Source organism: Capra hircus, chromosome 21, assembly GCF_001704415.2.
Source record: "Capra hircus breed San Clemente chromosome 21, ASM170441v1, whole genome shotgun sequence".
Classification (NCBI taxonomy): Eukaryota; Metazoa; Chordata; class Mammalia; order Artiodactyla; family Bovidae; genus Capra; species Capra hircus.
This window is the reverse complement of record NC_030828.1, coordinates 30,446,709-30,460,280: the sequence shown is the minus strand read 5'-3', so window position 1 is coordinate 30,460,280 and position 13,572 is coordinate 30,446,709. Positions and strand designations below refer to the sequence as shown.

General features: G+C 35.3%; 1 protein-coding gene across 1 annotated transcript in view; it reads right to left on the bottom strand.

Annotated features, from left to right (window-relative positions):
- Nucleotides 1–13,572, bottom strand: part of IREB2 (iron responsive element binding protein 2) — a 50,943-nt gene that overhangs the window by 26,001 nt on the left and 11,370 nt on the right. The window contains exons 3-5 of the mRNA XM_018066314.1: nt 6,519–6,684; nt 3,307–3,444; nt 2,204–2,422 (exon numbers count right to left, since the gene is read on the bottom strand). Coding sequence (XP_017921803.1) covers nt 2,204–2,422; nt 3,307–3,444; nt 6,519–6,684 — 523 coding nt within the window. The remainder of the gene's footprint in view (nt 1–2,203; nt 2,423–3,306; nt 3,445–6,518; nt 6,685–13,572) is intronic.

Sequence of the window (13,572 nt, the reverse complement as noted above, 5' to 3'; positions counted from 1 at the left end):
TAAGCCACGTCCACACCAGTGTCCCAAACTGTATTTAATATGCATCACTGTGAGATCTGGCTAAAATATTACAAGCAGCATGGTAAGCTTTGTTGGATTTTCTAGTGCAAGGAAAAAGGAGAGTAGTTACCTTAATGAATATACAATAAGTGTGTATGTTACCACCCACTTGACGCTTACACCACTTTAACTAGAAGATGATTGCTGATTATCACTATGCGGCAGTGACAAACAACATCATTTTATAAGTTTAAAAAAGAGTTTTGGGTAAAAATCTTGTATTCATCCCACCACAAATGGAAGGTTCTACTTTATGTAAAGTTGTAGTTTAGTTTACATGGATTATATTTTCTATAAATTATTTAAATTAAGAGATAAAAACAATTCACTGTCAAGCAGTAAACATACTGCCATTTTTAGGAAGCTATTTTTATCTAATGGATATTAAAAAAAAATTATTTCTAACAGCTTTAAGTTGTTTATTTCATCTGCCAGCTGGTGATTTAAGTGTTGACTAGAATATCAATATAACCTAAATTATACATGTCCTCCAGGGTCCAAATAATTAGTTGTTTAATTGTCAACTTTTTTTCAAACAAAGATTAATAATTCATTGCTGAGTGATCATCTGAAGCCATAGCAGATCTTAATGAGATTTTCTTAGGACCTCAGGGAACAAAGCTTTCTAGAGCCATTCCAATTATTTTACCTTTCCATAGTACATGAAAGCTACAAAGTACTATACAAACATTTATTAGCTCATAACCTGACTCCAAATTAAGCAGTGATTTCAAGTGCCAGATGTATGCTCTGAACTGTCTACCCCTCCATTTTTTGTCTATAATACTTCACTGATGCATTAAAGCACATGAAAAGAGTTACTATTTTCATATAGCAAGAGATAATATCTAGTCTTAATATTTCACAAATTAGAGTTGAAATTAAACAGAAATGTTACACCATATTGGATTTTTAGAAATAAAAACATACCACCTTAGGGCTTCATACCATTTATAAAAAGATAACCAAGAAAAATCAATGGTTTTTTGAATCAATAAATTTTCCTTTTCAGAAAATTAATTTCTAAACAAGAGACATCAATCTCAAAAGTTCAACAAGTCCCTAAAAACCAGGAAAATTAGGTAAGAGGAATAGAATACTTACATAGAACTGACATAGCAAAGGACCCACAGATTATACTCAATTCTTAGGAAAAGCATCTGAGGTCACTTATAACCCAAGGTTTTATAACAATACCGAGCACAAAACTGAGAACCACCTAGAACTTGAAAGATCCAGTTTAGGGACAAATGACTTAAATGTTACTATCTGGCAATTATGATGAAATATGCGTTCATAATATCCTTAACCTATACCTTAAATTACCCACTCCGGTATTCTTGCCTAGAGAATCCCAGGGATAGGGCAGTCTGGTGGGCTGCCGTCTATGGGGTCGCACAGAGTCGGACACGACTGAAGCAACTTAGCAGCAGCAGCAGCAGCATACCTTATATTTGATAAATTTTTTAAACCTGAAAAAGTCTAAGTTATTTTTAACTAACCTTTAAAAGATTTGACAGTGTAATAACAATGGGACAAACAACGTAACTCTTGAAGACTTTGGAAACTTTACAGTATATGAAAACATATCACAGAGCTTTTATTACTTTGAAAAAACTACATAGTAGGAAATTTAACCAACTCTTAAGAATAGGATTCTTTTCCAGGCTGCTTTACTACTTTCCATGGTACCATTTAGGAAACTGCTCAGTAAGTCTGTGACATGTGATAATGAGAATATTCTTAACACAGAGGTTCCAATGCAATAAGAAAGAATAAGAAATCTCCTAGAAGGAAAATAAAGCTAAAAATATAAGTAGGGATTTCTACAAAAGAAATGTGAATGAATAATGAGCATGTGAGTGATGGTATAAATTCACTAAAATAAAAAACTAGTTTAAGATATATCTCTGCCTACATTAGTTATAAAAATTAAATATATTTATAGAAAATTCTTAAAGTTTTCTTCTGAAGAAACAGAAATAGATTATGGTATTTGGAGACTACCACTTTAGTTATCTTTGCTTCTTTCAGTACAACAGGAAGCACAATAAATATGAAGGCAATGTAACTGGGATCAGGAGGAGAAGGAGAACTGAAAAATAACTTGGCACTAACAAATATTTTAAAAAACATGTCATACTCAGGCACTGGTTGCAAATGAAAAGGACATAGGATGGGTGTGTTTTCAATCTGCGAAGAAAATTTTCCTGAGTTTCGGCCTAGTTCTCCAGAATCACACGATCCTCGGCAGGTAGTCTGGCCTCTGCAGGGAAGCTTCTTAGGCTGCACTCTAAGTGGAGAGAGCTTTCCTGCTTTCTGTAGGTCACCACCTCCAGGATTTGGAGCATTCTGTATTGCACTATCATTCCAAAAAAGAAAGACAAAATAAAACCATTTAAAAGTGACAGAAATTTAGCTCTTCAAAAAGCCCACACCAGCAATGCTATCTGGAAGTAACAACTGAATGTTATTCAATGGTTGAAGTATCATTTAAATCAGGTTTCAAAAGCAAATCTCAGATTACAAAAAGAAGGAGGGGAGTTAATTTATGACAACTAAAAAAACAATTCTAAATGCCCATTAAAATCATTTTCCTACAATAACTTTTGGCAAGTAGCAAAACTGATCTTTTCCCCCATCTAACAACTTAAAAGAATCTGGGATCCAGAGTTTAACCTACAGCAAAAACTTTAATAAATTGTCTTATTCCATTACTCCAGGGAAGCTAAATAAGCTGGTGCATGAAAACATAATCATGTCTTCTCTAGTCTGATTTTGATCAAAAGGATCATTTAAATGTAAGAAAATTTATTTCAGTGGAAGGAAAATACAACTGTAGTAAGCTCAGTGTTTCCAATCACCAATTTAATATAATTAAAGACATCCATGGCTCATATCTTTAGAGTCTCTCTGGAAGGGAAATTAAAAAACAAAAAGGAAATGAAGGCTTTATTCAGATACTCACTCTTTGGAAAACAGGTTCTAGGCTTGTACACTTCTATAAAAATGGCAGCAAAATACACAAATAGGAAAATCACTTTAAACTCAGACTTAAATATAAATTTCACCAATCCATCAATTTTCACCAGTTTTTCTTTTTGTATATTAGTCAGTACTAAATGTTGCAAACTTTACTCTGGCACAAATTATCTCTATTCCCTTTCCTCTATACCATATACTTCTAGCGGACTGGCTGGCAATCAACTTGCATGTCTGTTTTTATAAATATCCGTATTAAAGTACCATTTGTTGAAGTCAATTTGCAAGGAATGGTCAACCGTGAGATCTGTCGGACAGGCAGGATGGACTTTCTTAGGATCACCTCCAAGAGTTTTCACTGCCTCCCTCATAGCAGCAAAATCCACCATTGCCGGTATTCCACTAAAAAATAAGAAACAATTAACTTCTAAGTCTTCTTTTATATATGCTCAAGTGACTAATATGCTATTTATTTTTAAATTTAAAAAGTATCCCTTTTTAGTTTGCATTCATGTTTGATAATGTATCCAAAGTTATACGTAGCTTACTTTAATGAGAATATTAAATATTGTCTGAGAACTTGAGTGCTAAAAGGTAATGTGCCAAAGATAATACAACAGATGATTCTTAGAGGCAAAGATAACTTCAAAGAAACTGCTGATGGAGTCCTTTTCCTTGTCTTAAGTTTTAAGATATCCCATCCCTTCTCCCCAGCTCCAGCCCCTTCACTCCCAGTGCCTTGTCTCCAAAGTTATTCACTAAACATAGGAATCTACAGATAGATCTGTATCTGCATACGTATCTCCAGCCAACTATATAACAAGCATTTGCCAAATGACTTGGAGGTGCTAGACACCAAGGGTACAAGGCTAAATAAGGGAGAGTAACTGTTCTCAAGGAATTTGTAGGAAAGATACAGTAGCAATTACAGAAGAGTATTTTAAGTACTACAGTAGCAGCACACACAGGGTACACAGAGAAGTAACATATTAACCAGATATAGGTGAGTGGGTAAAGAAAATGTTCTTATTTGTCTAGCTAACTCCTACGCCTTCTTCAAAACTCAGCTAATGGTTAAGTCTTCCAATAAATAATTCTTAGACACCCAAATTAGGCAAAGTCTTTCAAGCTATGGTAAAGACTTCAGATTTTATTCTAAGTGTGATGGAAGCCTACTGGAGAATGGAGGAATGATATGAACTTTATCAACATTTTTTAACCAAGGCACTTCATCTATTGTGAAAAGATAAAACTATCCATTTCAAGTGTGGAAGCAGGGATACTTGTTCAGAAACTATTATAGTCATAGTCCAGGTTAGTGAGAATGGGGTTAGAATCAGAACAATGGAGGTGTAGATGGTAAAAAGAATTTGGATTCAGGACATGTGTACTTCAAAGGTAAAGCTCACAGAACCTGCTAATAGACTGGATTACGTATGAAGGAAAGAGCGGAAGGAAGGTTAACTTCTAGATTTTTGCTCTAAAGAGCATCATTCATTATGATAGAAAAAACCTGAAAAGGAATACGTGAGGGGACTGGGCAATGATGTTTAGGATATATTAAGTCTGAGAAGCCTATTGGCTAGGACAAGTAGCCTATTGCAGTGACAAGTAGGCAGTTAGGTAGAAGCAGTTTTTAAAATAAATGGCTACAGGAAAATAAGCATCTAATTTTTTGAAAAAACTTTTAATTTAGCACTGGAATATAGCCGATTAACAATGGAGAGAACAGTGAAGGGATATATTTATCAGTGAAGGGATATATCCAGATATATAAGTGATATATATATATATCCAGTGATATATATATATATATATCCAGATATATAACAGTGAAGGGATATATATGCGTGTGTGTGTGTATATATCCATTCCCCCAAACTTCCCTCATCCAGGTTACACATAACATTGGGCAGAGTTCCATGTGCTATACAGTAGGTCCTTACTGATTATCCATTTCAAACACACAGTGTGCATACGTCTATCCCAAAGCAACTGTAAGTTTGTTCTCTAAGTTTGTTGAGTCTGCTTCTAAGTTCATTTGTATCATTTCTTCTTAGATTCCACTTATAAGGGATGTCATACGATATTTCTCCTGCTCTGACTTACTTCACAAGTGAGACACATTGCTTTAGTTTCAGTTCAGTTCAGTGTCTCAGTCGTCTCCAACTCTTTGCGACCCCATGAATCGCAACACGCCAGGCCTCCCTGTCCATCACCAACTCCCGGAGTTCACTCAAACTCATGTGCATCGAGTCGGTGATGCCATCCAGCCATCTCATCCTCTTGTCATCCCCTTCTCCTCCTGCCACCAATCCCTCCCAGCATCAGGGTCTTTTCCAATGAGTCAACTCTTAGCACGACCTGGCCAAAGTACTGGAGTTTCCGCTTTAGCATCAGTCCTTCCAATGAACACCCAGGGCTGATCTCCTTTAGGATGGACTGGTTGGATCTCCTTGCAGTCCAAGGGACTCTCAAGAGTCTTCTCCAACACCACACTTCAAAAGCATCGATTCTTTGGCGCTCAGCTTTCTTCACAGTCCAACTCTCACATCCATACATGACCACTGGAAAAACCATAGCCTTGACTAGACAGACCTTTGTTGGCAAAGTAATGCTCTGCTTTTTAATATGCTATCTAGGTTGGTCATAACTTTTCTTCCAAGGAGTAAGCGTCTTTTAGTTTCATGGCTGCAATCACCATCTGCAGTGATTTTGGAGCCCCCCAAAAATAAAGTCTGACACTGTTTCCCCATCTATTTCCCATGAAGTGATGGAACCAGATGCTATGATCTTAAGTTTTCTGAATGTTGAGCTTTAAGCCAACTTTTTCACTCTCCTCTTTCACTTTCATCAGGAGGTTTTTTAGTTCCTCTTCACTTTCTGCCATAAGGGTGGTGTCATCTGCATATCTGAGCTTACTGATATTTCTCCCAGAAATCTTGATTCCAGCTTGTGCTTCTTCCAGCCCAGCGTTTCTCATGATGCACTCTGCATAGAAGTTAAATAAGCAGGGTGACAATATACAGCCTTGATGTACTCCTTTTCCTATTTGGAACCAGTCTGTTGTTCCATGTCCAGTTCTAACTGTTGCTTCCTGACCTGCATATAGGTTTCTCAAGAGGCAGGTCAGGTGGTCTGGTATTCCCATCTCTTTTAGAATTTTCCATAGTGTATTGTGATCCACACAGTCAAAGGCTTTGGCATAGTCAATAAAGCAGAAATAGATGTTTTTCTGGAACTCTCTTGCTTTTTCCATGATCCAGCAGATGTTGGCAATTTGATTCCTCTGCCTTTTTTAAAACCAGCTTGAACATCTGGAAGTTCATGGTTCACATATTGCTGAAGCTTTAGTTTAGAGAAGGGAAATTTTAAAATTTATAAATGAATCTTCACAATTAAGAGACATCTGGGAGTATGATTCTAGAAAGAAAGCGCTCTGAAAATTCATCATGAAAAATAAACCTACTACTCACGTAAAATCTTGAAGAAGAACACGGGCAGGGAAAAAGGGCACTTCAACATTGCTCTGTTTGGTTTTCCAGTCTAAAATGTTCATAACATCTTCCTTTTTCATTAAAAAGCCATCACAATTTCGCACAGCAGCTTCCAAGAGGACCCGTATTGAGTAAGGCAGAACATCTGATTCAAGAGAAAATATTACTATTAATAAGGGAATAATCTTTACTACATGTTGTAAAAATTATAATAGCAATACATCTGTGTCAGGTAAAGACACAGATGTATTGTTTCTCAATTTAAAAAATTTTAGTCAATAAGAAATAAGGATCTGCCGTACAGTACAGGGAATTATATTCAATATCATACAATAAACTACAATGGAATATAATCTGAAACATATATATAACTGAATCACTCTGTGTATACCTGAAACCAACAAAATACTGGAAATCAACTATATTTCAATATAAAAAAAGTTTTTAATCCAGTAAACAGGAAGTGAAACACCATTCTTGTTAATATGAGGCTTTCTATAAATTTGACTTTCCTATATGTAAGCTGAGGCCCTGAAAAAGCAGAGATAAAGCCTTCACCTATACTTTAATAAAATAACTGAAAAATTAATTATTTAAAGAAAACCTTTATACAAGAGCTGCACTAACTTGGGCATATAAGATTGACAAATACTTAATTCAGGAAAGACACAGAAAAACTGAAAAGCACAGATAATTAGAATAAATACAATGATGAAAACATTTCTATTATGTTAAAAAATGGTTAATAGTTTGTAATAAATTTAAAAGAATCTTTATCAAAATTAGTTAAGGTTTAAAAATAAATCAGGGTGCTTAGGTGAGCAAAATTAATTTCATGAAAATTGTCATTTAACTCATTACTAGTTTAAGAATACTCGAGAGAAATAAATTTCAATATTTAAAAATTTTTTGATCATATTAAATTCTCACAACAGATTTTGCCACTTGAAAGTATTTCCTTAGTACTGAAAGGAAAGACTGAATCAGTACGAAATTAAGGAATTATGCTAAGCCACGGTAAACCCACACAATAGATTACTATGCAGCTATTTAAGGGAATGATAATCTCTAAATGCTAAGAAATGATCTCCAGACTATATCATTAAGCGAAAATTAATGCAAAACCATGTTGTAACATATATCTTTACAGTAAGAGTAAAAAAGCAAGTATAAGAATATGATTGTGTTAAATATAAAATTAAAAACTATATAGTTTAAGTGTATTATATATAACTTAAGATATTATATATTAAAAATGTAACAATGTCCACCCCTCCCAGAAAGAACAATGAAAAGATAAACTAAAAAAACTCAGTATGTATTCCACACGGTATTTTGGTTGCATCTACCTAGCAGGACATATACTAGGGGCAAAAAGATCCACAAAGAAAAAATTATATTCAGTCATTAGTATTGATATCTGCAATTTTGAAATTCTCATATATATGAGAAGAAAGTAAAAAGTTACTTTCTTTTTACCATTGTTACTATGGTTGAGAACCAAGATCTGAGAGTAATGACACAAGTGTAAAATCAGAGTAGCTAAGTTAAAAAAAAAAAAGAAAAAACCTTACATTTTAATTGTATTATCAGTACAAATTCATGATTTTTTCTTTAAAAAGAACATGTATTACTTACCTCTGATCAATGAAAATGCCTAAACGATGACAATCCAATAGAAATGAACCGCTAGTAACTCAGCCTGCTGTTTTTAAATATTATTTCCCATTAAAAAAAAAAACAAAAAACGAGTTCCTTGCAGAAATGATTGGTTCCATATTTGGGAAAGGACATGCACAAAATGAGCCTGGAACATTTGGTATCAGAAACCAAAGAAGTTATCAAAAACTAATAGGGACACCAATGGGTCAATCTGAGCAATAAAATGAGTAATGACTGTAACACATTAAAACATATCAAATATATAAATAGCCCTTAGTTCATAATGACTCTTTTGCTACAGAGCATACTCTGAAAACTGACAAAGAGGGGAAAATAAACTGTCATTCCCATTTTTCCTGATTTCAAGTAACAAAATAGTTAAGACGAGAAAGTTTCTTGTAATAGAAGAATTACAGCTAATAAATGTAGAAGGGCAGTGATATAATGAGAAAAATCACCAATGTGAAGCATCTAACGAAATAATAGATCTATACTAGGATCATAAGTGGATGATAAAATCATGAGGTAATATATGAATGGGGAACTTATAATGGATAGATCAAGCTGAGGACAATTATACCCAACTCAGCATCACCAAAAGTAGGACATTATAGATGTTAAATGCCTCTTGATTTAACAAGAAATACAAGCCCCCAACTATGAAATATTCTTTGCAAAAATAACACAAACATAAATAAACCTGAATCTAATCAAACATCCAGTTACCAAGAAACATGGGAGATAGTACAACAATAAAATGAAACCAGAAGCAGCAATCAAATCTACAATGTAGTACATTCCACAGAACAAAGAACCTGTTTTTTTCCAACATAAAAATGGCATGGAAAAAGGAGAGAGGATGAATATTTTGATTAAAAGGGATTTAAGAAACACAAAGACCAAGTGCTATGTGTGGACCCTATTTGGATACTGTGTGAATAAACCAACATTTATATATTTCTTATATAAATATATAAGAATATATTTACACATTTATATAAGAATATATCTATACCAGGGAATTCACATTAAACCAGAGAAATGTGAATATGGACTGGGTTTTAGAGCATAATGAAGAATTACTGTTAATTTTGTTGGTTACAAGTCCTTTTGTACATCAGAGATATATACTGAAGTACGTTTATAGATTTTTTAAAAAGGTGGAATATTTGAAACAAAAGATTGACAAATGTTGACAACTGACTGACAAACACATGGTGGGTTATTATGCTATTTTCTCCCTACTTTTATGCTTGAAAATTTTAACACAAATACATTAAAGCATAATAAAGTTGTAAGTAAAGAGGATAACGGACTACATAATCAGAAATACTAAATTCAAAACCACTCTTGGCCATCTGCAATAGGTATGACTTTTGGAAAGTGACTCAAATTGATGCATTTTCTCATTTAAAATGGGGATGCCAGCTACATAGCAGATGTGAAGAATACCTTACTTCATCATCTATCTAGTAGAGCTAAAATCCTCAAACAAACATATGACAAATAGTAAGTACTTAACAAATATTCATTTCCATTTTTCCTCAATCAAAAATAATGAAGCCCCCCCAAACCAAGAGGAATTACAGAGGGGACATTTTTACGACAGAACATTTAGAAATAACAAGAAGTAAAATACTATCACAGAAGCCAATACATAAAATTAACTTTGGTTAATTATTCTGGAAAAATAATGTCCTCAGGAATATTTTTTGTTTCAAGTGTCTTCATAAAAAGCATTTTGTCAGATTACTAGCAAAATACGGTAAAATAAACACCAGTAATTATCTCCACTCTCTCCTGAAATCCACTAGGGTTAACAGTAAAGAAAGTTATAAACCCACAAGAACAAAGAAACAGAAGCAAAGCTAACAAAATTTTGGAAGATAGTCCTTAACTGACTGGTAACAGACTGAGCAGAACAGAGAAAGCCGGAACTAAATGCCCACAAAAGGAAAAGGTGATCAGAAACAAAGACGAGGAATCAGGGTAGCCTACAATGAAAGAGGAATGTGGAAAACTAGAATGCAAAATCCCTTCAAAGTTCCACATGAAAATAACTTTCCGCCTAGAAATCTGTAAATAGGTAAACTATCGATTAATTAGGCAAGGTCTCTGTACAGCACAGGAAACTCTGCTCAATGTTATGCAGCAGCCTGGATGGGAGGGGAATTTGGGGGAGAATGGATACATGTCCATGTATGGCTGAGTCCCTTTGCTGTCCACCTGAAACTATCACAACATTGTTAATCAGCTATACATGCTCCAATACAAACTAAAAAGTTTTAAAAAAGAAAAAAGCCAAGCAGTGAGAAATGAAAAAAAAAAAAAAAATTTAGTCAAGGTCTCAAAAACACACTTCTCAGGCACCTTTTGTAGGAAGCTATCAGGATATGGTCTATAAAATAAGGAAGTGGAGAATAAAAAATCATGGAATTTAGGAAACAGTCTAACATAGGAAAGAGCAGAGACTCTTCTAGGGCAGCACTGTAAGTAAGCCACAGTGTGGTCAGCCTCAAATGCAGCAGAAAATGAAGTCCAGATGGTATGCTGCCAAGAGATAGGAAAAAAAATTCACTGATAGATTACTTGGTTATACCAGGAGTTTAGTTCTTCCGGAAAGCATGGAAATGAATTATTGATAAGGACACAGAAAACTAAGCAAACAAAAAAGGACAATCATTAATTACAGAAAAAAATATACAATGTTGTAGGAGAAATGAGATGCAATCATAATTTACTACATGGACTGGTTGAGAATATTTATAGTTATAAGTACCAAAGTCACTGCAGATGGTGACTGCAGCCATGAAATTAAAAGACGCTTACTCCTTGGAAGGAAAGTTATGACCAACCTAGATAGCATATTCAAAAGGAGAGACATTACTTTGCCAACAAAGGTCCGTCTAGTCAAGGCTATGGTTTTTCCAGTGGTCATGTATGGATGTGAGAGTTGGACTGTGAAGAAGGCTGAGCACCGAAGAATTGATGCTTTTGAACTGTGGTGTTGGAGAAGACTCTTGAGAGTCCCTTGGACTGCAGGGGATCCAACCAGTCCATCCTAAAGGAGATCAGCCCTGGGTGTTCATTGGAAGGACTGATGCTGAAGCTGAAACTCCAATACTTTGGCCACCTCTTGCGAAGAGTTGACTCATTGGAAAAGACTCTGATGCTGGGAGGGATTGGGGGCAGGAGGAGAAGGGGACGACAGAGGATGAGATGGCTAGATGGCATCACTGACTCGATGGACTTGAGTCTGAGTGAATTCTGGGAGTTGGTGATGGACAGGGAGACCTGGCATGCTGCGATTTATGGGGTCGCAAACAGTCGGACAGGACTGAGCGATTAAACTGAACTGACTGAATATTGTTTTAACCAAAATTATAACTATAATAGGAAGAAGTACATGGTATATACGCAGAAGAAAAGAGCCAAATTCTCATTTTCCACAGTAAAAAGTCAGCAAAGTCTAAAACTGAAAGATCAAGAAACAGCTGTATAAGCAAGGATATTTAATAATATGGAGGAAATTATTAAAAGAAATGACCAAAAGAATTAAATAGTATTCTCTACAGAATAAAAATTTGGGGCAGAGCTACTCTTTTGGTTATAGTTTCAGTGGTCTTATTGTTTAACACTACCATTTGAAAACTAGTATTAAATTAAAAAGCAATTAAAGAGTGTGATAAGAGTGGACATTTTGTCATTAAGGAGTACTAACTTGCAGATCTGTCATGATCTGCCCACAGCAAGGAAAGAAGCAAACACACACATTCTCCTACAAACAAAACAATTTATTTCTTATTTCTCTCTGCGGTCACCAGACTCCAAGATGACACCAGTAATTTTCACCTCTCAGCATTCATGCTCTCATAGAACCTACACTGAAAATCAGCTGTTTGTGTTACCAAGAGTACGGCAGAGATGACAGTGGGATTTTCTTTCTTTGTTGAATTGAAGAACAGTTGATTTACAACGTTGAGTTAGTTTCTGGTACACAGCAAAATGACTCAGATACATTACACACATCATTATGGTTTATTGTAAAATACTGAATCTAGTTACCTATGCTATACAGTAGGTCCCTGTTGTTTATCTATTTTATAAATAGCAGTATATATCTGCTAATACTAACCTCCTAATTTATCCCTCCCCCATCCCCTTCCCCACTGGTAACCATAAGTTTGTTTTCTATGTCTGTGAGTCTATTTTTGTTTTGTAAATAAGTTCATTTGTATCATTCTTTTAGATTTCATATATAAGCCATAACATACTGTATCTGTCTTTCTCTGTCTGACTCACCTCCCTTAGTATATATGATAACCGCTAGGTTCATGACAGCGCATGACCTCTAATGCTAGGTTACAAGTATTTCAGCATCAGCCTTCTTCTCTCAGAGGGCTCACTCTGTGAGAAACTGACAGCCTGTTAAAAGGACGATCAAGCAGCACTGAGGAGAGGTTCATGTGGAATAAAACTGAGGCCTCTGTGCCAAGAGCAAGCCCGACTTGCCAGTCATGTGAATGGGCCGCATTAAAAGCAGATCCTCTAGCCCATCAGGCCTTTAGATAACTGCTGCCCCAACTAACACCTAGCTGTAACCTCATGAGAGATGCTGAGCCAGGACTATTCAACTAAGCCATTTCTGAATTCCGGACCCATAGAAACTGTGGGATGTTTACTTAATGTTTTAACCACAAAGCCTTTTGGTTTACAATGTATTATGCCGTAACAGAAAACCAATACAATTTTTTCTTCAACTTTTTAGACAGTAACATCTATAGTTATTCATTTAAGATCTACTATGGAGTATGTATCAAGATGTTTTATATACATTACCTCATTTAATCCTTACAGTATATCTATAGGTGGGTATTCCAGAGCCCTAACAGCAGAGAGTAGCTACCTCGGCTTTTTCCTACTTTACACATAAGCCTAGATACCTCTGGATTTATCCCTTTCCCAATTAAGAAGGCAGCTATGGATCTCCTCCTACTAAATGCCAACTTTCTACAGGAGCTCTGTACGCAATTCCCAGTTACACGTTAGGACGCATTTGAGATGAGTCTAACAATTTTCTCACCTTTCTTCTCCTTTTCTATCCTTCAACTGGATTTTTCCCATCAGCATTTACAGTTCCTAGCTCCAGTTTCACACAAACTTGTGTACACAAGTACACACGCACAGTTTCCAAGTACTTCTTTCTTCACTCTTAACCAAGTTTTTTGAGTCCCTCATATTCCCAATGTCCACTTTCCTACACATTTCATCTTACTACTTCTATACTTCAGCCCAGACCAATCTGATTTCTCAAATTATCAATGAAAGCGTTCTAACTAGAATTCCAATATCCTCTCTATAATATTCAACG